Source organism: Larimichthys crocea, chromosome XIV, assembly GCF_000972845.2.
Source record: "Larimichthys crocea isolate SSNF chromosome XIV, L_crocea_2.0, whole genome shotgun sequence".
NCBI lineage: Eukaryota > Metazoa > Chordata > Actinopteri > Sciaenidae > Larimichthys > Larimichthys crocea.
Genome location: NC_040024.1, coordinates 5,666,951 through 5,694,417, shown reverse-complemented (window position 1 = coordinate 5,694,417; position 27,467 = coordinate 5,666,951). Strand labels below are relative to the sequence as shown.

At 42.3% G+C, this 27,467-nt stretch overlaps 1 protein-coding gene and 1 long non-coding RNA gene across 2 annotated transcripts in view; one reads left to right on the top strand and one right to left on the bottom strand.

The window, feature by feature from the left end:
- Nucleotides 1-26,186, top strand: part of tbc1d19 (TBC1 domain family, member 19) — a 26,631-nt gene extending 445 nt beyond the window's left edge. Inside the window, exons 2-18 of the mRNA XM_027288091.1 lie at nt 13,576-13,650; nt 13,991-14,054; nt 14,932-14,978; nt 15,052-15,162; nt 15,261-15,333; nt 16,023-16,061; nt 19,270-19,382; nt 20,376-20,450; nt 20,671-20,733; nt 21,873-21,957; nt 22,118-22,162; nt 22,291-22,323; nt 22,416-22,525; nt 22,629-22,720; nt 23,882-23,997; nt 24,136-24,206; nt 25,252-26,186. Coding sequence (XP_027143892.1) covers nt 13,576-13,650; nt 13,991-14,054; nt 14,932-14,978; nt 15,052-15,162; nt 15,261-15,333; nt 16,023-16,061; nt 19,270-19,382; nt 20,376-20,450; nt 20,671-20,733; nt 21,873-21,957; nt 22,118-22,162; nt 22,291-22,323; nt 22,416-22,525; nt 22,629-22,720; nt 23,882-23,997; nt 24,136-24,206; nt 25,252-25,326 — 1,287 coding nt within the window. The 3' untranslated portion in view covers nt 25,327-26,186. The remainder of the gene's footprint in view (nt 1-13,575; nt 13,651-13,990; nt 14,055-14,931; nt 14,979-15,051; nt 15,163-15,260; nt 15,334-16,022; nt 16,062-19,269; nt 19,383-20,375; nt 20,451-20,670; nt 20,734-21,872; nt 21,958-22,117; nt 22,163-22,290; nt 22,324-22,415; nt 22,526-22,628; nt 22,721-23,881; nt 23,998-24,135; nt 24,207-25,251) is intronic.
- On the bottom strand, nt 7,377-10,411 carry LOC113747644 (uncharacterized). Its single transcript, XR_003463759.1, has 3 exons — nt 10,363-10,411; nt 7,923-7,997; nt 7,377-7,777 (listed from the first exon to the last, which is right to left on the bottom strand). It is a non-coding gene; the product is annotated as an uncharacterized LOC113747644 (long non-coding RNA).
- Nucleotides 26,187-27,467: the final 1,281 nt, after the last annotated feature.

Sequence of the window (27,467 nt, the reverse complement as noted above, 5' to 3'; positions counted from 1 at the left end):
GGTTGGAATACATGTGCTGATGTTGGTGATCTGTCATTACAAAAGGATGAGGACTACAGCGGGTGCTAGACTGGCCTCCTCTGTGACCTTAGTGTACCGGCTGGGTACAAAGAAAAACATGTCGTATATACATTACTGTTTAATGTCGTCTGTTTGTAGAGTACCATGTTTATTTCCAACATTACGATCATCATGAATGAGCGCATCGTAAACGGCCACAGGGTGACTCCGCTCCGAACGTTGCTAGGAAATCGCACACCTTGACCAAGTGTTTTTAAGAAACAGCCTCCTATTGTGCAGCGTCTTCAGACCTTAACGACACTCACGTTAAATCGGTCTCTTCCACATAATGAGTGATCTTTCACTGCCGAGAGAGTTTACCATGAGCAAATGTTGACATTAATGCTGGAGCTTCGTTCTAACAACACGTGTGTAGTCATCAGCCAGCGACCAAGGAGCGTGACATAACAACTGCTTCTGAATGAACAGGTTGCCGAGTATACGTGGGTGTCATCAGCTGGGCAGCAAACCAAAGCATGTGACCTACATATGCTTGTTTATATAACTATGGCTACATGACAGGACTGACACAGAAGTGTCAACAATTCTTAAACAATAAGATAGATAATAAAACTTCTTGTTCTGGTGTCACGTATTCTCACCACTAATTGTTCACACATTTTAAATGTGATGACAGGTTGTTTAGTTTGTTTATTCTGGCGGGGAGGATGTTTCTCTCCTACATCTTTACCTACCTGTTTTGCCGTGGATATTTGATGCTACAGAGGAGCAGATCCTACCTGAGAGGAAATCTTCAAACACAAAGTAGTAGTCGTCATTACTGGCGGTGAGCTTCACGTCCTGGGGTCAAGGCAATGAGGAACATGTAAACGTCACAGCTTTTAGGTACATACAAGTATTGTAACTATATGCAGAGTCTGTGTGAACTTATATTTCCACAAAACAACTTTGATATTAAAGTACACAGGACAGAAAACCAAAGCTTTCAGTATCTTTCCTGAATTACAGAAAAATCTTGATAAACAGAGCAGTGACAGCACAGAGCAGTCCTCACCTTAGAGATAGGTTGTCACCAGCAGGTCATGTTGTATGACTCCAGCCGTTAGCTGTTCATAGTGCATCACATCCGAAACAACAACAAGAACCAGCGTTATTTGTGTCGTTATTTTATTACATTAAATTAAATTGTTGGCAAAAGCTTCCAGGTCTCTAAAAGATCACTCTCTTCACGTATTCTGACGGCGATGACAGGAGGATTAAACCGAGCTTTATGGATGGGTATAGTGTTTCCGACGACATGGTTAAACTCAAACGTATCTCCGGTTTGAGATGATTATAATAAATGGAGTGAAGAGCAGGCAACAGGGTGGACGGAGCGATAACAATGTCCCCTGTGACAGCTGTGAATCCACCTGGCAATGATCAGCGCTGCGGATGTCGGCAGAACAGAAACAGAGATGGTCATTTTGACAGCTGAGGTAGAACACTGAAACCATGGTGCTAATATGGACAGCATCAGTGGAAAACACTTGAAATAAGCTCTGTAAAAATCTTGAAATTTAAAGGTCTGACAGTCGACTATTGCTGCTTTTTTAAAGACTCTAATGTACCAAAATGTGTCTCTCGTCGGAGGCAACCCGACTGTTTAAGTGTTTTGCCCAGTGCCGTCCAGAGCCATGCTAACGCTCTCCAGGCTCCTCAGTGAGGTCCTTGTAACCCTCCCACAGAAATCAGTCTTCCCATCACACGCATTGTTTTATCAACTCGGCCTCAACAGGAGACTCTGGACTCCAGCGTTTACACAGTGCTTTGCCACACAGGTGGGCAGCTGCTCTGTTTGGGCAAACTGTGCTGAATCGCCCGCATTGATTATCTTACCCGACAAGCCGCAGTGAGCTAAGATAAACAGGCGGGGATAATACACAGATTATATAGAAGTTGTAGGTCAGTCCTGCCTCCTGGTATGTTGCTTTTACGGTACAGTAGATACAAAATGAACAGCGCAGTTCTCCACTGAAACACAGCGGACCATTAACTGTGACTGCAGCTGAAAACATGCAGTTGGGAATCACTGCAGCTGTGTGTGCACGGCCGATTTATGACAAACACCGTCTGCATGTTTGTGCCTGTGTATGCATGTAGTACCTGTGGCTGGTTAGTAGAGTTAAGGATGAGGGCCCACAGGTCCGCCCGGAGCCGGTCGGACAGCCCTGCTGCTGTACGCTGCCGCTGCTGCACTGTCCTGCTCCACAACACATACACCAAAGGGAGACAAAAAGTTAGACACAAAAGGAAATGGGTGTTGAGCTTAGCTTAACATAATGACTGGAAGCAGAGGGACGCTAGCCTGCGTCGGTTCGAAACATCCACCAGACTATTCTTGGCCAGCAGCAGTTATCTTGTGTAGTCTTTGTTGCCTAGCGGCCTCACCACAACGAAAAGACTCCTGAGTCATGCCAAGAAATCTCTGGCACAGACTCCTCTTGTGAAAATCAACTTTCACAAACAAACAAGACATAACATGTTAACTAGTGAGCTTTACGGGCGTGGTGGTTCAGCTTTGGACAGACCCCTGTTCCAGACTTCATGCTGAGCTAGGCTAAACATCTCCTGGCTGTAACTTCACGTAACCTCAACCTCTTGGCAAGAAAGCAAAGCATAATTCATAAAATGCTGGACATGCTTTCCTCCATGTCAATGGTTCTCAACCTGTGAGTCAAGACCCCCAAGAGTGCAACAAAAAATATTTCCGGGGGGTCTTACACTAAAGTTGAAATCGTACTAATAAACACATTGGCTGGTATGACCAGTGGCTAATGTTAGGACAATGTTGTAAGCTCCATCTATACGTGCTGCTGTCACGTGTGTTTTAACACCCATATCTTCACTGTGTAGTTTCACTTTAAAGGCAAACGGGAGGCCATAAAGAAAAGAAAACAAATCAAATGAAAGCCTCCTGATTTGCTGGAAGTGGTGACATAATGTGTACAAACAGCAGAGTCATTCAAAATGGTATACAGCCAACTGAATCAGCTGGGAAACGAACACTGCACGTCTTGAGTGACTGCGCGACAACGAGAAGGCCGTTCAGTACCAAACTTGACTCGTTTTTTTCCGAGAAATTTGGAAAGTATGACCTCCATTAGGACTGAAATAGAACGTCTTCGAGTGGAGACTACAAATATGTCATTAAAAATCTCAAAGAGTGGGCAAGTCGCAGCGTAACACCACGTGTTTGGGTTTCAAGGCCTTACTCGAACGACACACGGGTTCACAGTTTCATTTATCCCTCAGAAATTGTATAAACAGTGAAAAAAATCATAACACAGGCATTCCCATAATGGTGATTATTACACAAACTTTCCTAAAAACACTCATGCGGAAACAATCTCTCCCACATGTCCTTTCTACCCTAAATCTCAGTTGTGACAGTAGCCAAAAACACCCAGCTCTGACTTAAGGTGCTGGCCAGTCATAACATAAACGAACACACTCCTCAGCTCTTAAATTTCCTATTTGAGCGCACTTAACACTTGGCCTGGAAAACAACTCGAGCTCAGCAGGCCAGCACACAGCCAACCGAGGGTAAAACAGCGGACAGGACCTGGTGACTGTATATAAATACAGTTTGTGTTTTTAAGCTTCTTGTCGATTGATGCATGATTGGTGTCCATGATAACTCGGGTGTTTTACACAGGTTTCATAGCACAGCCATGGGATGAGTGCTAAAGTGTCTCTCAGCCGATTAAGGCACCTGACAGGGCGAAGAGGAGCACTCACTAAGGCAGGATCTGATGTTGTCGTGTTTCTGTGGAGCACCTGGAATGCTTTTAAATCAACACGTGCCTTTGTCAAGGTTAATCGTAGATTCTTGCCTTTTATATGTGACTAATAAATGAGTTGTGTTGTTCAGAGGTAGTGTTGGCACACAGTAAATTGGCCTTATCGACTACGGTAGTAAATCATAGAAACAGTCCATGGCACTGCATGTGTGGTTCCCAATGGTTCTCTGGTGATTATCAAACTTGAAGGCAAACTAAGCAGCATGGCTACCAATGCATTCTGTAGTTTAATGACGCCTAGCAGTATGTCTATCTGGTACTGTTTAATCGGTTCAAATCTTAGCTCAACAATAGAGATTTTTCTTTGTAAAGTTCATTAAAAAGCTATAAAATTATTTGTGGGTCTTCCCCAAGATTCAATTTCAGGCCCTGTACTTGTAACTTTTACATACTTCCACTTGGAAACATCATCAGAAGGCACAGAATAAATTTTCATAGATATGCTGATGACACACAGCTTTACACTGCCTCGTCTCCTGATGACTCAGTCGGTGATTTAACGGTATTTTAGAGTAAAGTAATTTTCTACAGTTCACCCAGGACAAATTTGGCAATTGGTTCCAAGCTCTGGCTTTAAACCTGTCTACAAGAAGAAAAACACTTTCAGATCTTATTTGAACTCATATTAGGACCATAATAAGAATTATTTCTACCTTATTATCTGTGCACTGTTTCTCTCTCAAACCAACACAGAACACTAATGGATGCCTTTATTGCCTGCAGGATTCAGTACCTGTAATCTCTCGTACTTTCTGGTCCTTTAAGAAGACTCCAGCTCGATACAGTTGCTACAAAACTCGCTGACATCTGTTGGAAGAGAGCACACATTACATCAATTTACAGCTCTCTGGTTAAGAATTTTAAGATCCTTTTATTGGTTTCTAAAGCCTTGATTGTCTTTGTTTCAGATTTGCTTTTAACCTATGAACCTCGAGTCTTCCGGTAGAGGCCTTTTAATTATCGTAAAGTCAGAACTAAAACCAACTGTGAGGCGTCCTTTTATTACACTGGTAACAGTTACAGCAGTTACAGCCTCTCTGAATGGCAGCAGGGAATGTTGGTTATTTCTAAAAGCAAACCAAGACCTATCTTTGGCTTGGCTTTTACTTGAACTATATTTATTCATTTATCTTTTATACATGAATCTATTCATTATATTTATTTAGCGTATCTATTTAGACTTTTTAATCTCTTATTATTTGCTTTGTCTATTTACAATATAATATTTATGTTTAATCTGTTTTATGACATAGTTCCGATCTCGTTGTTTTTTTGTACTCGGTGGAATCATCATTGCTTTTCAGCAGGATGAGTGACAGAAACACACTGACCTAAACCAAGTGAGATGGTTTGGCCTACAGAAGGGTAGGTATATCTCTATATGCCACAACATTTATAGATTGATAAAAATTGATAGAAAACCATTAACAGAGAGAGAAATCCAGATATAACAATTTAAAATCAAGAACCAAACACAACCTTTTTTCCCGATCTGAACGTACTCGTTTCAAACAAGTCTGGCAGTGGATAAGAGGGAGAGAATAAAACAGATCGTCAGTGTTCGTCTGGTCGTGGCTCGTTTTTTTTTAAACCAGTGGTATCTCTTTGATTTACAAACACAGAGATGGTGGATACGATTCGAGCTGAAGCCTAAACACCAGACTGTAAAATGTCAATAACTGGACTGAACAGAGATTTTGTTTGAGAAAACCCAGATGGCCATGGTGGCACAGGAGAGGAACACAGGCTGATATGAGGCCAGAGTGATATACACACCATTTAACCTCAGTGTTCACTGGGTAAAACACATTTATTACAAGTATTTCTAATTTATTACTGCATAAATAAAAAATGTGTTAGGTATAAGGACATTAAAAAGCTGCTTATGTTTATTTATTGCCGAACATATTTAATAGGATAAAAAGAGGAGATGAAAACTCCTCTCATGTCTGCTCATTGCAAACCACAATGTGCTGTTTGTTGTATTGTATGGATGTATAATATGTTAATTAATGAGCTTCAGAGGTGCGGTAGGTTGGTTTATTACTTTTGGACTGCTTCCAGTCTTTATGCTAAGATAAGCAAACACTGGCTCCGGCTGAGAGTGGTAGGGATTTCCTGATCTAACTCTCGGAGACAAAAAAATAAGCCCGTTTCCCAAATGTCAAAGCGTTCCTTGTATTGGCACTTCTTGTGAGTACCTGGATGGATGTGTGCATTGTCATCAATCCCCAATTGTCCTGTGGTTAGGTTCAGCTCTGAGTAGGCCTGCTCTGAAAGTTTAACGCACACACATCACTTCAAAATCACTGTGCGTTTTCAAACAACACAGAGAGCTATCACAATGAACAAGACATCCACATTTCTCCCTACCAGCTGTGGGATGTCCCTGACATTGAGGGGAACCTGGATGAGACCCCAGTGGCTCCTCACACTGACGTCCTCGCTGCTATCAGATTTGGGTTTCGTAAGCCGATTAACACCGCATAATGAAGGATAAGGGATAAATTTAAATAAACTATACTGAATACCCTGATGAAAAACGGCATACCTCCAGAAAGTCTTTGGGTGCGTAGACAGGCCTAAAGGACTTAAAATTGTGGAGACACAAAGTATTAGTACACACTTTGGAACATGGTGCTTCCAGCTGCTGCACGTAACAGTGTTTACAATTTTACAACAGTTTTACGGCTGTAAAACTAGACTACCAAATGAATCCAAATACCTCCATTTAAATCAAGTTGAACTTGAATATACTCGACTGTGACACTTGCACAGCCGGAGCTGGCCACTAAGCAGGACTTCCATCCACTGTCTTCATAACGGGGCAGTAAATTCAAGTGCCAGGTCAACCCCAGAACGAGGGCACATTAAGGTTTTTACGGGAGGGGTGCTGCTCGTTATCGCAGCTCCGGCCAAGGAGTCTGGACAGCTTCTATATTCCCAGTCCAAAGTGTTTATAGCCGGAGGAGGCACATCCTAAATGTTAGTGTACGAAACTGAGATAGCATTGTTAGGACACGGGGGTTGTCGTGTTCTTTGTAAATGTACTGGCCTCAAGTGCAAATGGTTGGTTCGTTAAGACACCACTGAGGTTTTTTATAGAGGTGACTTTAGCTCAGTGCTCATAGTTAGAAAAAGATCAATTCACTGCATGTATTCCTCTTAAAATTACACACTATAAACAATTAAAATCATCCACAGGGGAAGCTCGGTGGTGATACTTAGCGGGTGGTTTTAAGCTGCAGGTGACCACTGTTAGTCGTAATAACCAAACTTCCCGGTTAAAAAGCAAACATGAAAGCGGTAGATCGAGTTTAGAGATGTTAATATGCCAGCGTCTGACCGATGAACCGGCGCACGGGCACATCACACTAATCTTTCATAAAAGGCAGACTGCTCGGGGGCCAAACCCCGGGTAATGTCTTGAGACCTGGTTCATCCGTGCCCATCTCGTTCCATTGTGGTGAGCTCCTTCTGCTCCACCGCGGTCTCTGTGGAGCGTGGGCGGAAAGAGATGGTTTCAACAAGGCGGACAGATTAAACAGCTTGAAGACGTCACATCGGAAATGGAAATCTGGTCATGGATTAGCAATTTGTACACACAGAGACAAATAATAAAACAGATACTAAAACAGCATAGCCTGCTTAATATCAGTCTGCAGCTGCAGAATCATTCTAATGAATAGGGCTTAACTGGGCTTAACTGGCTATTGTCAAACTTAGCCATGACAACAAAAAACAGAACAATATTTTAAATATGACCAAAAAAATGCACTGTAATGAAGAAGATGTTGTTTTAATTATGCTATGTTAGCTGTGATATATAATATTTTAGTTACCATGCGAGCCAGAGGCACTTCGAGCTCTGTGCTCATGCTGTCAGGCTTTTGAGGACGCGTCTCCCAGCTGGCCTGTATAAGAAGAGCACACAGACACAGAATCATACCCTAGGTGATAAAAAAAAAAAAAAACAACGTCTCTGGATTCAACAGCCAAAGAAAGAGTCAGAGAGGTAGAAGGAGTGAGGAGTGACGGAGAGGAGAGCGACAGACTGACCTGTGCCTTGCGCATGTAGGCCAGCGGCTCTTTGAGATGCTCTGGAGGAGCCGCGGATGGCTCAGGGGCAACTGGCTGGAAGAAGCCAACACAAGGAAGGAGGTGAGGAGTGTCACAGAACAACAGAAGATGTGTCCATCAAGTGCAGTAAATATATATATATTTTTAAAAGCTGCTGTGACAGCTCTGAGGGGACTCCACGAAAAAACAAACAAACACAATTTGTTAGTGCTTGAGAGAGGCAAGCTGTCAAACAAACGGCTAATAAAACGTTTCCTCCACCGGCAATCCTCTCATGTCATGCTCAGGGCATATTGAATGACTCAAGGTCTCAGTGCATAAACACCGTTAAACCTAATCTAAACACCTATGAGAGCACATATGGCCAAGAAGGCATTAGCACGTTATATGTCATCCTTAAAAAGCAGAGCGTTAAGTGTCCTGTGTTTCGGGCGGGCCTCCAGAGAGCAATGAGGGTATCTGTTAGAGTGTCAGTGCAGCCGAGGAACAGTTTTCAAATCTTTTTTATTGAGGTTTAAAGAGTTTACGAGGTGCACTGGTCGAAGAGAACTAAAGGGGAACACAAGTCTGGACTATTCTGGAGAAACTATGAAGCTAATAATGCTGACAACAAACAACAACAAGACATAATGTCAGCAAGGGGTCGGAAGTGCTGCAGGGCAAGAACAGTTGAACCTGTGTTTGAAACACACACTGTCCCTGACAACAATGTGAACACATGCTTGCGATGGTTATGTCGTTCTTGGAGCTTCTTTGAGACAGTATGTAAAGTCATACAAGACGTGAGAACGTTTGACAGCTAAAGATCAGTTAAAGTAATGATAATAACACGTAAATGTGAACTATACACAACATCAGAGTTCAAACTATTTTTTAAGACTGTTGGAGGTAGTTATGCATATTTAACTTCACAAACATCATCTATCCCCCAGGGCTTGAGATCTTAGTCGATATAAATGTATGTGTGTGTTTTGTTTTCAGTCTACTGCTACTAAAGAAAAATAAAAAGAACAAGAGATGAAGAGCACTCAGTGCTGCTAATAGGTGACAGCAGGAGTCACATCTGGGAGCAGTTAAATGTCAAACTGATTCATTTTTTGCGCCATTCTTTTTTTATTAGCGCACAACTTTATGATTCAGGCTAAAAACATTTAGATTAGAAATATTCTGAGGAACAAAAGGTGTCGAGACATTTTGACATTTTAACCCGCCGGCTGTAGAACAGTCAAAATGAGTTAGGACTCACAGGAAGGAGTGTTTAGTTTTTGGTTATAGATCAAGAGTTTGAAAAGAATCAAATTCAAATGGCTTCGGTTCTCTGTCTTCCTTAGACAAACATGTTAACTCAAAGCTTCAGTCCTGCTTTCATCACCTCAGAAACATTTCAAGAATCATTTCTGTCTGCTAAAAACAGAAATGTTCATAACCAGTCTGCTCATCCAAAACTCTGCTGCCAGGATTTTGACTCGGACAAAGAAAATCGATCACATCGCAATGATTCAAAGTTATTTAGCTGATCTTTTAGGGCCCTAGGTCCCTCAGTTCCCGAATCCTGTTGAAGTGTCTTCCTGTTTATTCCACAGTTCAGATATTGTACAATAAAGGGAAGACTGTGAAAAACGCATCTTTAGTTAATCAGTTATATTCTATGTCACATTTTATTCTACTACCTCTATAGATTTCAGTTTTAGTTCATGGTTATTGTAGTTTACACCTTTTCCAAGCTTGATAACGTGATGGGAGATTGAGGTTTCCCTCCTTTTGTCACTGAAATGTATTTACAGATCTAAGACTACAAAAATGCAATATTAAGAATTTCATCACTAATGGTACGGCCAATTGCAAACCATCCATTTTTTCTGTAACCACTTCCCCTTGGAGCTGGGGACGAACCGCCGATCATCTGATAGAGGACACCTACATGGTTTCAATGTTTATTTAATACATTATATATGTTTTAATAAGGAGGCCATTTTGAACTTGCAACAGTAGGGTCCGGGGTGTCGGTTAGCTCAGTCGGTAGAGCAGCCGCCCCATGTACAAGGCTAAGTCCTTGCCGCAGGGTTTGAATCCGACCTGCGGCCCTTGGCTGCACGTCACTCCCATCTCTCTCTCCCCACATTCCTGTCACTTCTTCACGCTGTCTCTGTCAAATAAAAGCTTTGAATATATATATATATATATATATAGATATATATATGATATAGCCCTTAATTAGTATTATTGGAAACACCTGTGTTGACATCCAACACAGGTGTTTACAATGATACTATTAAGGCTCTGTACCATTTCATTGACTTTCCAGTGAGCCTGAATCAGAGCTGAAGGGAACGGAACCTTAATTAGCCTCATTGGTACATCAAGTCAAACAGGTGTGTGTGTGTGTGTGTGTGTGTGTGTAAACAGGTGAGTAACTCACACATGTAGCTCTCTGTACACTGCATTCTGCAGCTTTCTTTCCCAGCCTGTAAAACAATAATAAAAACGTGTTATCACCACACAGAAATTCAATTATATATAAATATTAATATATATGTAGTAATATGTATTAATACGCTGTGTAATGCAATGTTCCAAGGCCATATGTATCTTCTGGGAAACGCTACATGCAAACACTGTGTGTTTTTAACTCATCTTTTAATGCTATAATTGTTGATATTTTGTACAAGCGACATGCAACATTAGCATCCATTTGCTGTAGTAGACCAATATTCACTTTCTTTGTCTGTAGTTTGCTCTAACCCGCTCCTGAAAAAAAAAAAAAAATCTCTGGTTATTCAGATGCTCAGTGCTCCATTGTGCTCACCATCTAGTCTCTAACTTAGTCTGCTTTTTGTTGCTTAAGATGTAGTGTACAGTAGTTTTGTCTAAGATTTGTCAGGTACTCTCTGAAAAATATATTTTTTCGGCTTTTTCAAGCTTTTATTTGACAGAGACAGCTGAAGAAGTGACAGGAATGTGGGGAGAGAGAGATGGGAAGTGACGTGCAGCCAAGGGCCGCAGGTCGGATTCAAACCCTGCGGCAAGGACTGAGCCTTTGTACATGGGGCGGCTGCTCTACCGACTGAGCTAACCGACACCCCGACCCTACTGTTGCAAGTCAAAATGGCTGTTATTAAAACATATATAATGTATAAATAAACATGAAACATGTAGGTCGTCCTCTAATCAGATGATCGGCGGTTTGATCCCCAGCTCCAGCTCCAAGGGGAAGATACTGAATCCCAAATCAGTCCCAAATGTGTGAATGGTTAGCTCCCCAAAAACTGATGAGCATCTTTAATGGCAGCCAATGCAGAATGATAAAAGGTCGGACGACTAGAAAGGTGCTGTATAAGTACAGTCCATTTTATGTTCTCCCCGTGTCTGTGGCTTCCTCCCACACTCCAAAAACATGCACTTAACAGGTGACTCTAGATTGTCTGTATGATTGAGTGTGAATGGTTGTTTGTCTCTATGTGTCCGAGGGTGAGATGGCAACTTGTCCAGGTTGTACCACGCCTCTCGTCCTACGTCAGCTGGACTCCAGTCCCACCGTGACCCTTATGAGGATAAGTGGTTACAGAAAAATGGATGGTTTGCAATTGAGCCGTACTCATTAGTGATGAAATTCTTAATATTGCATTTTTGTAGTCTTTCAAAATCTGCAGTTAGATCTGTAAATACATTTCAGGTGACAAAAGGAGGGAAACCTTAATCTCACATCAGTTATCAAGCTTGGAAAAGGTGTAAACTACAATAACCATGAACTAAAACATGAAATCTATAGAGGTAGTAGAATAAAATGTGACATAGAACATAACTAGATTAACTAAAGATGCGTTTTTCACAGTCTTGGAGCCCTGACTGGAAAGGCTCCGTCACCTTTATGTACATATCTGAACTGTGGAATAACCAGGAATGACACTTCAGAGGACATAGGGCACTAAAAGATCAGCTAAATAACTTTGAATCATTGCGATGTGATCGATTTTCTTTGTCCGAGTCAAAATCCTGGCAGCAGAGTTTTGGATGAGCAGACTGGTTATGAACAATTTCTAGATTTTTAGCAGACAGAAATGATTCTTGAAATGTTTCTGAGGTGATGAAAGCAGGACTGAAGCTTTGAGTTAACATGTTTGTCTAAGGGACAGAGAACCGAAGCCATTTGAGATTTGATTCTTTTCAAACTCTTGATCTATGACCAAAAACTAAACACTCCTTCCTGTGAGTCCTAACTCATTTTGACTGTTCTACAGCCGGCGGGTTAAAATGTCAAAATGTCTCAGACACCTTTCATGTTCCTCAGAATATTTCTAATCTAAATGTTTTTAGCCTGAATCATAAAGTTGTGCGCTAATAAAAAAAGAATGGCACAAAAATGAATCAGTTTGACATTTAACTGCTCCCAGATGTGACTCATGCTGTCACCTATTAGCAGCACTGAGTGCTCTTCATCTCTTGTTCTTTTTATTTTTCTTTAGTAGCAGTAGACTGAAAAACAAACACACACATACATTTATATCGACTCATATCGCGAGATCTCAAGCCCTGCAGGTGATAGATGTTTGTGAAGTTAAATATGCATAACTACATCCAACAGTCTTAAAATACAGTTTGAACTCTGGATGTTGTTATAGTTCACATTTACGTGTTATTATCATTACTTTAACTGATCTTTAGCTGTCAAACGTTCTCACGTCTTGTATGACTTTTACATACTGTACATTCAAAGAAGCTCCAAGAACGACATAACCATCGCAAGCATGTGTTCACATTGTTGTCAGGGACAGTGTGTGTTTCAAACACAGGTTCAACTTGTTCTTGCCCTGCAGCACTTCCGACCCCTTGCTGACATTATGTCTTGTTTTTGTTGTCAGCATTATTAGCTTCATATGTTTACTCCAGAATAGTCCAGACTTGTGTTCCCCTTTAGTTCTCTTCGACCAGTGCACCTCGTAAACTCTTTGAGCCTCAATAAAAAAGATTTGAAAACTGTTCCTCGGCTGCACTGACACTCTAACAGATACCCTCATTGCTCTCTGGAGGCTCCGCCCGAAACACAGGACACTTAACGCTCTGCTTTTAAAGGATGACATATAACGTTGACTAATGCCTTCTTGGCCATATGTGCTCTCATAGGTGTTTAGATTAGGTTTAACGTTGTTTAATGCACTGAGACCTTGAGTCATTCAATATGCCCTGAGCATGACATGAGACGATTGCCGGTGGAGGAAACGTTTTATTAGCCGTTTGTTTGACAGCTTGCCTCTCTCAAGCACTAACAAATTGTGTTTGTTTGTTATTTCGTGGAGTCCCCTCAGAGCTGTCACAGCAGCTTTTAAAAAAAAATATATTTACTGCACTTGATGGACACATCTTCTGTTGTTCTGTGACACTCCTCACCTCCTTCCTTGTGTTGGCTTCTTCCAGCCAGTTGCCCCTGAGCCATCCCGCGGCTCCTCCAGAGCATCTCAAAGAGCCGCTGGCCTACATGCGCAAGGCACAGGTCAGTCTGTCTGCTCTCATCTCCGTCACTCCTCACTCCTTCTACCTCTCTGACTCTTTCTTTGGCTGTTGAATCCAGAGACGTTGTTTTTTTTTATTTTTATCACTAGGGTATGATTCTGTGTCTGTGTGCTCTCTTATACAGGCCAGCTGGGAGAAGCGCGTCCTCAAAAGCCTGAACAGCATGAGCACAGAGCTCGAAGTGCCTCTGGCTCGCATGGTAACTAAAATATTATATATCACAGCATAATTAAAACAACATCTTCTTCATTACAGTGCATTTTTTTGGTCATATTTAGAATATTGTTCTGTTTTTTGTTGTCATGGCTGAGTTTGACAATAGCCAGTTAAGCCCAGTTAAGCCCTATACATTAGTAATGATTCTGCAGCTGCAGACTGATATTAAGCAGGCTATGCTGTTTTAGTATCTGTTTTATTATTTGTCTCTGTGTGTACAAATTGCTAATCCATGACCAGATTTCCATTTCCGATGTGACGTCTTCAAGCTGTTTAATCTGTCCGCCTTGTTGAAACCATCTCTTTCCGCCCACGCTCCACAGAGACCCGCGGTGGAGCAGAAGGAGCTCACCAACAAATGGAACGAGATGGGCACGGATGAACCAGGTCTCAAGACATTACCCAGGGGTTTGGCCCCCGAGCAGTCTGCCTTTTATGAAAGATTAGTGTTGATGTGCCCGTGCGCCGGTGTCATCGGTCAGACGCTGGCATATTAACACATCTCTAAACTCGATCTACCGCTTTCATGTTTGCTTTCTAACCGGGAAGTTTGAGTTATATAACGACTAACAGTGGTCACCTGCAGCTTAAAACCACAGCGCTAAGTATCAGCCACCGAGCTTCCCCTGTGGAGGATTTTAATTGTTATATAGTGTGTAATTTTAAGAGGAATACATGCAGTGAATTGATCTTTTCTAACTATGAGCACTGAGCTAAAGTCACCTCTATAAAAACCTCAGTCGGTGACTCTTAACCATTTGCACTTGAGGCCAGTACATTTACAAAGAACACGACAACCCCCGTGTCCTAACAATGCTATCTCAGTTTCGTACACTAACATTTAGGATGTGCCGTCCTCCGGCTATAAACACTTTGGACTGGGAATATAGAAGCTGTCCAGACTCCTTGGCCGGAGCTGCGATAACGAGCAGCACCCCTCCCGTAAAAACCTTAATGTGCCCTCGTTCTGGGGTTGACGTGGCACTTGAATTTACTGCCACGTTATGAAGACAGTGGATGGAAGTCCTGCTTAAAGTGGCCAGCTCCGGCTGTGCAAGTGTCACAGTCGAAGTATATTCAAGTTCAACTTGATTAAATGGACGGTATAGTTGGATTCATTTGTGTAGTCTAGGTTTTACAGCCGTAAAACTGTTGTAAAATTGTAAACACTGTATACGTGCAGCAGCTGGAAGCACCATGTACAAAGTGTGCTACTAATACTGATGTATTATGGAGATACATTAATATCTTTGTGTCTCCACAGATTTAAGTCGCTTTAGGCCTGTCTACGCACCCAAAGACTTCCTGGAGGTATGCAGATTTTTCATCGGAGTATTCAGTTTAGTTTATTTAAATTTAATCCTGTTATCCTTCATTAATGCAGGTGTTAATCGGCTTACGAAACCCAAATCATGATAGCAGCGAGGACGTCAGTGTGAGGAGCCACTGGGGTCTCATCCAGGTTCCCCTCAATGTCAGGGACATCCCACAGCTGGTAGGGAGAAATGTGGATGTCTGGTTCATTGTGATAGCTCATCTGTGTTTGTTTGAAAACGCACAGTGATTTTGAATGTGTGTGCGTTAAACTTTCAGAGACAGGCCTACTCAGAGCTGAACCTAACCACAGGACAATTGGGGATTGATGACAATGCACACATCCATCCAGGTACTCACAAGAAGTGCAAATACAAGGAGCGCTTTGACATTTTGGGAAACAGGCTTATTTGTTTTGTCTCCGAGAGTTAGATCAGGAAATCCATACCACTCTCAGCCGGAGCCAGTGTTTGCTTATCTTAGCATAAAGACTGGAAGCCGTCCAAAAGTAATAAAACCAACCTACTAGCACCTCTGAAGCTCATTAATTAACATATTATACATCCATACAATACATACAAACAGCACATTGTGGTTTGCAAATGAGCAGACATGAGAGGAGTTTTCATCTCCTCTTTTTATCCTATTAAATATGTTCAGCAATAAATAAACATAAGCTTTTTAATGTCCTTATACCTAAACACATTTTTTATTCTAGCAGTAATAAATTAGAAATACTTTGTAATAAATGTGTTTACCCAGTGAACACTGAGGTTAAATGGTGTGTATATCACTCTGGCCTCATATCAGCCTGTGTTCCTCTCCTGTGCCACATGGCCATCTGGGTTTTCTCAAACAAAATCTCTGTTCAGTCCAGTTATTGACATTGTTACAGTCTGGTGTTTAGGCTTCAGCTCGAATCGTATCCACCATCTCTGTGTTTGTAAATCAAAGAGATACCACTGGTTTAAAAAAAACCGAGCCACGACCAGACGAACACTGACGCATCTGTTTTATTCTCTCCCTCTTATCACTGCGCAGACTTGTTTGAAAACGAGTACGTTCAGATCGGGAAAAAAGGTTGGTGTTTGGTTCTTGATTTTAAATTGTTTATATTCTGGATTTCTCTCTCTGTTAATGGTTTTCTATCAATTTTATATCAATCTATAAATGTTGTGGCATATAGAGAATATACCTTACCCTTCTGCAGTCCAAACCATCTCACTTGGTTTAGGTCATGTGTGTTTCTGTCATCATCCTGCTGAAAAGCAAATGATGATTCCACCGAGTACAAAAAAACATTAAAACTCGAGATCGGAACCATGTCCTAAAACAGATTAAACATAAATATTATATTGTAAATAGACAAAGCAAAATAATAAGAGATTAAAAAGTCTAAATAGATACGCTAAATAAATATTAATGAGATAGATTCAAATGTATAAATAGATAAATGAATAAATATAGTTCAAGTAAAAGCCAGAGCCAAAGATAGGTCTTGAGTTTGCTTTTAGAAATAACAACATTCCCTGCTGCCATTCAGAGAGGCTGTAACTGCTGTAACTGTTACCAGTGTAATAAAAAGACGCCTCACAGTTGGTTTTAGTTCTGACTTTACGGATAATTAAAAGGCCTCTACCGGAAGACTCAAGGGTTCATAGGTTAAAAGCATATCTGGGACAAAGACAATTAAGAGCTTTAGAAACCAATAAAAGGATCTCAAAATTCTTAACCAGAAAGCTGTAAATTGATGTAATGTGTGCTCTCTTCAACAGATGTGCAGCTGAGTTTTGTAGCAACTGTAATCGAGCTGGAGTCTTCTTAAAGAGACCAGAAAGTACGAGAGCATTACAGGTACCTGCAATCCTGCAGGCAATAAAGGCATCCATTAGTGTGTCTGTGTTGGTTTGAGAGAGAAACAGTCGCACAGATAATAAGGTAGAAATGAATTCTTAGTTATGTTCCTAATATGAGTTCAAACTAAGATCTGAATCAAAGTGTTTTTCTTACTTGTAGACAGGTTTAAAGCCAGAGCTTGGAACCAAATTGCCAAATTTGTCCTGGGTGAACTGTAGAAAATTACTTTATGTCTAAAATACAGTTAAAAAGGACATTAATTCACCGACTGAGTCATCAGGAGGAGAGGCAGTGTAAAGCTGTGTGTCATCAGCATATCTATGAAAATGTATTAGTTATAAGTGGTAGTATGTAAAAGTTACAAGTACAGGGCCTGAAATTGAATCTTGGGGAAGACCCACAAATAATTTTATAGCTTTTTAATGAACTTTACAAAGAAAAATCTCTATTGTTGAGCTAAGATTTGAACCGATTAAACAGTACCAGATAGACATACTGCTAGGCGTCATATAAACTACAGAATGCATTGGTAGCCATGCTGCTTAAGTGTGCCTTCAAGTTTGAATAAATCACCAGAGAAACACCCCTATACCATTACAGCTCCTCCTCCATGGGAACCACACATGCAGATGCCATGGACTGTTTCTATGATTTACTACCATAGTCGAATAAGGCAATTTACTGTGTGCCAACACTACCTCTGAACAACACAACTCATGTTATTAGTCACATATAAAAGGCAAGAAATTCTACGAATTAACCTTTGACAAAGGCACGTGTTGATTTAAAAGCATTCCAGGTGACTGCCACAGAAACACGACAACATCAGATCCTGCCATTAAGTGAGTGCTCCTCTTCGCCCTGTCAGGTGCCTTAATTGGCCTGAGAGACACTTTAGCACTCATCCCATGGCTGTGCTATGAAACCTGTGTAAACACCCGAGTTATCACGGACACCAATCATGCATCAATTGACAAGAAGCTTAAAAACACAAACTGTATTTTATATACACAGTCACAAGGTCCTGGTCCGCTGTTTTACCCTCGGTTGGCTGTGTGCTGGCCTGCTGAGCTGCGAGTTGTTTTCCAGGCCAAGTGTTAAGTGCGCTCAAATAGGAAATTTAAGAGCTGAGGAGTGTGTTCGTTTATGTTATGACTGGCCAGCACCTTAAGTCAAGAGCTGGGTGTTTTTGGCTACTGTCACAACTGAGATTTAGGGTAGAAAAGACACGTGGGAGAGATTGTTTCCAGCATGAGTGTTTTTAGGAAAGTTATGTAATAATCACCATTATGGGAATGCCTGTGTTATGATTTTCACTGTTTATACAATTTCTGAGGGATAGAATGAAACTGTGAACCCGTGTGTACGTTCGAGTGAGGCCATGAAACCCAAACACGTGGATGTTACGCTGCGACTTGCCCACTCTTTGAGATTTTTAATAGACATATTTGTAGTCTCCACTCGAAGACGTTCTATTTCAGTCCTAATGGAGGTCATACTTTCCAAACTTTCTCGGAAAAAGACGAGCCTCTTCACAGTTTGAGTACTGAGCGGCCTTCTCGTTGTCGCGCAGTCACTCAAGACGTGCAGGTGTTCGTTTTCCCAGCTGATTCAGTTGGCTGTATACCATTTTGAATGACTCTGCTGTTTGTACACATTATGTCACCACTTCCAGCAAATCAGGAGGCTTTCATTGATTTTTGTTGGTGTTATGCATCTTTGTTTCTTTTCTTTATGGCCTCCAGGTTTGCCTTTAAAGTGAAACTACACAGTGAGAATTATGGATGTTAAAACACACGTGACAGCAGCACATATAGATGGAGCTATACAACATTGTCCTAACATTAGCCACTGATCATACCAGACCAATGTGTTTCATTAGATACGATTTCAACTTTTCACGTGTAAGACCCCCCGGAAATAATTTTTTGCGGCACTCTTGGGGGTCTTTACTCACAGGTTGAGAACCATTGACATGGAGGAAAAGCATGTCCAGCATTTTATGAATTATGCTTTGCTTTCTTGCCAAGAGGTTGAGGTTACGTGAAGTTACAGCCAGGAGATGTTTAGCCTAACTCAGCATGAAGTCTGGAAACAGGGGTCTGTCCAAAGCTAACAGAATCTTCCCACCACACCCGTAAAGCTCACTAGTTAACATGTTATGTCTTGTTTGTTTGCGAAAGTGTTGATTTTCACAAGAGGAAGTCTGTGCCAGAGTATTTCTTGGCATGACTCGGGAGTCTTTTCGTTGTGGTGAGGCCGCTAGGCAACAAAGACTACACAAGATAACTGCTGCTGGCCAAGAAATAGTCTGGTGGATGTTTCGAACCGAGCCAGGCTAGCCGTTCCCCTCTGCTTCCAGTCATTATGCTAAGCTAAGCTCAACACCCATTTCCTTTTGTGTCTAACTTTTTGTCTCCCTTTGGTGTAGTGGTTGTGGAGCAGGACAGTGCAGCAGCGCAGCAGTACAGCAGGCAGGGCTGTCCGACCGGGCTCCGGGCGGACCTGTGGGCCCTCATCCTTAACTCTACTAACCAGCCACAGGTACTACATGCATACACAGGCACAAACATGCAGACGGTGTTTGTCATAAATCGGCCGTGCACACACAGCTGCAGTGATTCCCAAACTGCATGTTTTCAGCTGCAGTCACAGTTAATGGTCCGCTGTGTTTCAGTGGAGAACTGCGCTGTTCATTTTGTATCTACTGTACAGTAAAAAGCAACATACAGGAGGCAGGACTGACCTACAACTTCTATATAATCTGTGTATTATCCCCGAGCCTGTTTATCTTAGCTCACTGCGGCTTGTCGGGTAAAGATAATCAAATGCGGGCGATTCAGCACAGTTTGCCCAAACAGAGCAGCTGCCCACCTGTGTGGCAAAGCACTGTGTAAACGCTGGAGTCCAGAGTCTCCTGTTGAGGCTGAGTTGATAAAACAATGCGTGTGATGGGAAGACTGATTTCTGTGGGAGAGTTACAAGGACCTCACTGAGGAGCCTGGAGAGCGTTAGCATGGCTCTGGACGGCACATGGGCAAACACATTAAACAGTCGGAGTTGCCTCAGGACAGAGACACATTTTGGTACATTAGAGTCTTTAAAAAAGCAGCAATAGTCGACTGTCAGGACCTTTAAATTTCAAGATTTTTACAGAGCTTATTTCAAGTGTTTTCCACTGATGCTGTCCATATTACCTCAGCTGTCAAAATGACCATCTCTGTTTCTGTTCTGCCGACATCCGCAGCGCTGATCATTGCCAGGTGGATTCACAGCTGTCACAGGGGACATTGTTATCGCTCCGTCCACCCTGTTGCCTGCTCTTCACTCCATTTATTATAAATCATCTCAAACCGGAGATACGTTTGAGTTTAACCATGTCGTCGGAAACACTATACCCATCCATAAAGCTCGGTTTAATCCTCCTGTCATCGTCGTCAGAATACGTGAAGAGAGTGATCTTTTAGAGACCTGGAAGCTAATTTAATGTAATAAAATAACGACACAAATAACGCTGGTTTCTTGTTGTTGTTGCAGGATGTGATGCACTATGAACAGCTAACGGCTGGAGTCATACAACATGACCTGTTGGTGGACAACCTCATCTATAAGGTGAGGACTGCTCTGTGCTGTCACTGCTCGTGTTTATCAAGATGTTTCTGTAATTCAGAAACAGATACTGAAAGCTTTGGTTTTCTGTCCTGTGTAACTTTAATATCGAAGTTGTTTTGTGGAAATATAAGTTCACACAGACTCTGCATATAGTTACAGTACTTGTGATGTAACCTAAAAGCTGTGACGTTTACATGTTCCTCATTGCCTTGACCACCAGGACGTGAAGCTCACCGCCAGTAATGACGACTACTACTTTGTGTTTGAAGATTTCCTCTATCAGGTAGGATCTGCTCCTCTGTAGCATCAAATATCCACGGCAACAACAGGTAGGTAAAGATGTAGGGAGAAACATCCTCCCCGCCAGTATAAACAAACTAAAACGAACCTGTCATCACATTTAAATGTTGCTGAACAATTAGTGGTCAGAAATACGTGACACCAGAACAAGAAGTTTTATTATCTATCTATTATTGTTTAAGAATTGTTGACACTTCTTGTGTCAGTCCTGTCATGTAGCCATAGTTATATAAACAAGCATATGTAGGTCACTGCTTTGGTTTGCTGCCCAGCTGATTGACACCCACGTATACTCGGCAACCTGTTCATTCAGAAGCAGTTGTTATGTCACGCTCCTTGGTCGCTGGCTGATGACTACACACGTGTTGTCAGAACGAAGCTCAAGCATTAATGTCAACATTTGCTCATGGTAAACTCTCGGCAGTGAAAGAATCCACTCATTATGTGGAAGAGACCAAATTAACGTAGGTGTCGTTAAGGTCTGAAGACGCTGCACAATAGGAGGCTGGTTTTTAAAAACACTTGGTTCAAGGTGTGCGATTTCCTAGCAACGTTCGGAGCGGAGTCACACTGTGGCCGTTTACAATGCACTCATTCATGATGATCGTAATGTTGGAAATAAACATGGTACTCTTACAAAACAGACGACATTAAACATATAATGTATATACGAGATGTTTTCTTTGTACCCAGCCGGTACACTTGAAGGTCACAGAGGAGGCAGTCTAGACACCCGCTGTAGTCCTCATCCTTTTGTAATGACAGATCACCAACATCAGCACATGTAATTCACCTCAAGTGGCCAGGAAATGAAATCGCTTCTCAAAAAGACACAGAAATGAGACAGTGATGGAAAGAGCGCCCACTTACACGGTCATCTCGTGAAACATGCAGCCACTTTAGGGCCTCCGACTGTCTGCTTCCGTACATCCTAAACGCTGACTCCACGTGTGCTGCTTTAATACGATTCTGACTCAAGAGGAAACAATGTTGCTCAAGGTCATCCTGAACCAAAAAGGAGCACATTAGCTGCTGTGATCTGAAGCTAATATTAGTTACTTGGATCTTTTTAGTATTTTAGGCAAATAAATGTGTGTGCGTGTGAAACCTGTGTGTTACCAGGTGCTGCTTTGTTTCTCACGGGACACCGCCGTCTTGGATCACTTCAAATACAACAGTGCCACCCCTCCCAAATCCTACATCCAGGGTGAGACGACATCCCAAACACAACATGCATCCCATCATCACTGAGGAGTGCCACTTTACTGACAGACAGACCGTAACCATGGTGTCATGAACACACACTCACTCACGCCATGCTGTTAGTCGTGGTTATTGACGTGTCTGTCTGTGTGTGTCTCTAACAGGGAAGGCAGGAGATGAGGAGTGCGCTGTTGTTTATCCTCCCAATGGTGAGCCTGCGACTTCACGTTATATTTTAAACAACAAAAACTAAAATATGTGTTTCTCATCTACATTGATATTCTAATAAATGTTCACGTATATTTATTTTACTGACTGAAAAATCTACTTTCAACAGGTGTAATCCCTTTCCATGGGTTTTCAATGTATGGTGAGTATGTTAGCGCCTGTTAACGTTCAGATCTCACGCTAAATTTGCATTTCCTAACAGGAAGTGTGTGTGTGTGTGTGTTTGTCCCACAGTGGCACCTCTGTGCTTTTTGTACAACGAGCCATCAAAGCTGTACAGTGTATTCAGGGAAATGTACATCCGCTACTTCTTCAGATTGCACTCCATCTCGTCGTCTCCTTCCGTAAGCTCCCACGTTTTCTCATGTACTGCTGCCAAGTATCCAAGATCAAAGTCGCCTGTTTGTGTGTTTATGTCTCGACTTCCACGCGTGTGTGCTCCCGCAGGGTATCGTGGCTTTGTGCCTGCAGTTTGAGCGGCTGCTTCAGACTCACCTGCCTCAGCTCTTCTACCACCTCCGACAGATCGGAGCGCAGCCGTGAGTACACGATGTGTGGCACGTCGGTTAGGTGTGGCTGAACGACGATCATTCATGCGTAGACAATGACTGTTTATCTAGTCAAAACAACTGTCCTGTATTCTTTCCTTGTAATTGAAGGAGCACCTTTGCTAAAGTTTGTTTCTTTGCTACAGAAATGTAACTTCAAGTTATGTCCTCAAGCAGCCTGTCTGCAGCGCTGAATCTCAGAGGCGTCACCCCCGTGAAGAAAGTTCACTAAGACTGTCTTTATATCAGCGTTTCTAACTTATCAGGCCCATAGAAACATTTATTTTATCATCTTGGCCTTTTACACAGTTTCACATATTTGTATGGAGGTTCTGTGTTTATGTGCTGCTATATAGCTAAACTATATATTTATATACACTACTCACAAAAAGTTAGGGATTTTCGACTTTCGGGGGAAATTTATGGTAAATATAAAAAGTTCATGCTACATCATGACAGTAGGGCGTTTAAGTAGAAGCATGTTGTGGTAATTTCTTCATCTCAAACAATTTATTGAAACAGCAGCGATTGGTATACCACAACATAAAATGTTGTCTCAGTAACTTCGTCGTGTATCCTTGAGCATCGATTACAGCTTGATAACGACGCCTCACGCTCTTCTCAAGTCAACTTATTGCAACCTGCTGATGACACTTTGTGACACTCAGCGCTCAGTGGTAACTTCCCTCTGAATACATCCCGTTTGAAACCTCGCACTGACCCAGGTACTGTTGATCGATGAAGAGGACCGTTTAAATACAAACTGTCATCGAACCAGGACGTCGATTCATGGATCAGACACCTTGTTAGAGAACACTGTGTTATGCAGTAAACACTGAAACATTGAACAGTTTAGAGAAGGTCAAATGAACTTCACCTGTGAGTGCATTTTAGGCGAAGATCCCGAATATAACTTGTTGTGAGTAGTGACTGTAAGAGTCATAGAGACTGTGCACGTGCAGATACTTTCTATTTCTGCAATGAGCTGCTGCCATCTTGTGGTGAATTACTGGAACCACAATTTCCTAATCAAGGAAACTAAACTAACACTGCCCTGATGATCATGAATTAAACAAGTGTGTGTTCCTCTGGTTGGTTCTCAGATTGTACTGTAAAGCCATCTTTAACGTGTTGACTGTTTTTTGTCTCCAGGTTGCGTATCGCCTTTAAGTGGATGGTCCGGGCCTTTTCTGGCTATCTGTCTACTGACCAGCTGCTTCTTCTCTGGGACCGAATCCTCGGATACGATTCTCTGGAGATCGTCGCAGGTAATAGTTTTTTTAATTAGTATTTTATCATTCCAGTTAATTCTTAACCTCCTCCCTTTGTTTTCCCTGACATGCCTCTCATCTGTCACTTCTCTAACACACATAAACCTCCTCCTCCTCCTCGTCCTCCTCCTCCAGTCCTAGCAGCAGCTGTGTTTGCCTTCCGCGCTGAGAACCTGATGGAAGTGACGTCACTGGCCTCAGCTGAGGTACGTCTGCCTCACATTAGACTTGTGTGTGTGTCTATGTGTCTGAAACTCTGAGTCCAGTCCTCCAGTCGCTGTCCTCCCTCCTCCACCACATACTCTTGGAAGGCTGTAAATAGCCGCTGATGAGCAGCCAGTACCAGTAACCCAGTCTTCTGCATGCACATGTCTGAAAAAAAAAAAAAAGGCTGGCTGGACACTTGAGACCCCTCACCCTCGTTCCCCCGCCCCGAGCACCGGCCCACCAACACTCCCTAAGTCCTCAGCAGCCATATTCCAACACCTGGAACAAACTTGCTGCATGCACAACAGGCGCTCGTCTTTCTGCAGCACACAGCATCCTCCCTGAGCTCCTGCACTGTCACTCACGTTGCATTAATACAGTAAGCAGTAATATCATCGGTATGCATGCCTGCCCTGTACACTGTGATCCCACTATCACATGACTGAAACCAAGAGTGAAACACATGATGACTCGCCTCATCCCGCTCCCCTTCTCCTCCCCTTCCCCTGAGGGTGAGGGGCATTAAACTACAATATGACGCATGGGGCGACAGGCCCGATCTGCTCCTCCGAGATGCTAGCCGGCACTATTTGCTTGCTCATTTACCACCTGCCCCGGCAGAGAGAGGCTATCATAACATACTGCTCCTTATCTTATATTTAGAACCTCGGGCCCAGCGTTGAAATATTAAACCCCCGTCTCTAAATATGATAGTGTCCCTAAATTTAATCTCCCACCCATCCCAAAAGGAGCAAGTGGGGGTGCGGTGTACTCTTAAGCAAGGATTGTCGCTTCCCAAGGATCCTGCATCATCATTATGCACGGCGCTCTGCGTGGTTCTTTTTTTAAATCTTGAAATATTTGTCTTGACATGTCTCTTGAGGAGGAGGGGTGTGGGATGGGTTGTGCTTTCTTTAGAGCCCTTCTCATGGGCTCGGTGGGGCTAAGGTAAGGTTGCTGTGGTCAGGAGGAGGAGGGGGGGAGCGGGTTTGAATTTAGACCGACAAATCTTATTTGTGTTTTGTTTGACATCCACACTTACAGGCTGTACTCGCTGACCTTTCAACCCTGAAGGTCATGCCGCTCATCCAGATCTTTCTGTTCGCCACCGCCATCTGAGGAGGGAGAACGAGGGTCTTAATGGGTACACACCACCTGCAGGAGAACTACAAACATGCCACTTTGCAATGCCATAAGCCACGCAGACTCACCGGGAAACACAAGGCCAAAGCGTGACCTGTCAAGAAACGACGAAAAACTGCAACCATAACATAATAATAAGCCAAAATTGCTCTTTTGCATGGATGCACCATAACTAGTGAATACCTGTATCACGTTATTAGATATTACACAGTATGTAAGTATAGCCTGCAGACCAGTAGAGTGAACGTTCCTGAGCCATATGCTCTGCAGGAAAGACGATACACGTAGCAGTATGAGCTGAGAAGCTCATTAGGCGACGAGTTGCATGAAGCAGTAATTGTATTGTGATAGAGAGAGAGAGGACACTAACGTCTCCAAGCTTGGCTAATGAAGTGTTAATTAGCCGTTGCAATTTATCCGGCTCTGTAGCTCCCAACACGAACGCTATTAGATAATGCTGTCGCTGCTTGACGGAGGAGATTGGACGCGTTGAAAGAAATAGTCAAACGTATTTAATATATATGATTAGAAGCTGCTGCGTATGGACATAATTTATGGTATTTATGCACATTTGTGCACACGTAAGGGACCTTTAGCACCTCCAGTGCCAGTATTTATTTAACGCCATTGAGCTTTTTTTTTACCATTTACAACGTTTTCATCTGATTTGTACCGTTTTTAATTCAAACGCACTTAAATATTTGTTTCATTATTACATCACACAGCAGTATTATTTGTCAGTTAATGCCAATGTCTTTAATCTGACACATTTCAATGTCCGTTGCAACGTCAAATTAACTGTTTTTGAAATAAAATAACATAAAGGTCGTGTTGAATTGTCTCCTCTGAGTTCTTTTTTTTACCAAACCTTGAGGTGTTTGACCTGTCTCTGTGCGACAGGTTAAATATTTGGGCAGGGCGTATTATATATTTTGGAAGCTCACCACAGGCGTTTCCAGAGAAGCGACAGGTAGCAGCACTGAGGGACTGTCTTGACCGTCTGCCCCCCCTCCCTCCTTCCTCCATGCACCGACCTCCACCACCACCACCACCACCATGTAGCATCTGTTCTATTCCTCCCTCGGTGTTGGCTGCCTTCCTCCCTGCTGCCCCCTCTGCGGGCTCGTATCGAATTATGCTGTTCTTCTCTTTTAGTCTCTCTCTCTTTCTGTCTCTCTCTCTCTCCTGGTCCCTGCTACATTTGCCACCTGTTTACTAGGACTCCCATAGCTTTTATCATGCACCTCTCTTTTGCTACCCCCCCATCCCTCACCCCCTTGAGACAACTCTTACCTGCTGTGTGGTTCACTCACACAAACGTCCCTCCTGGTGGCTCGTGCGTTGCATTGCAGGGTGATGTGTTTTCTGTCCATCAACGCCCTGAGGTTGAACGCTGTATCAAATGCAGTGTTTGGACAGCAGCGCGTTGCTTGATGTTCTTGCTTGATGTTCTAATTACTGTCGCTATAAAATGACACAACTTTGAGGTTAGACTTTCAACGGTATCATGTTGAACGTTACAAAGAGGCAGCCCTGCTTTTACAGCTCTGCATGCTACTTTATTCCTGTGTTTTTTTAAAGTATCTGGACAAGATCAAACAAATACATTAGGGAAACAGTAAGTAACCGTGTAATAAATATGATGTAATAAGGTCTACTCTTTACTGTAAGTAATGTGGCCTGTCTTTTCCCGGTCCATCTCCTGAAACAGATAAGCTGTTTTAATCAACTTTGATGAAAAACATACTACTACTACTGCTACTGCTGCTGCTGCTGTGTTTTTATTCCAACAGCTCGAACTAAATTAAATAAATGTTACACACACACAAATCCAACTATCCCGAGGACTTCTTTAACATTTCTATTTGACATAGAAGTGTATTTATATTTAACACGAAAACGTCAAATATTATTTTAACACAAGAAGCAAATAATAGTGAAATGAAGCCTGATTTGCATGGGATAGCTCAGACAGTCCCACCACAGGGAAACCCTGGCTTTGAGGAAAGGTCAAAGTTATCATCGTGAACAAGTTTGTTTTGTTTTTTTTACATTTAAACTGATAGAAATAATCTAAATTAGATTCTTTACATACAAGTCAATAGAGCTTTTTAACA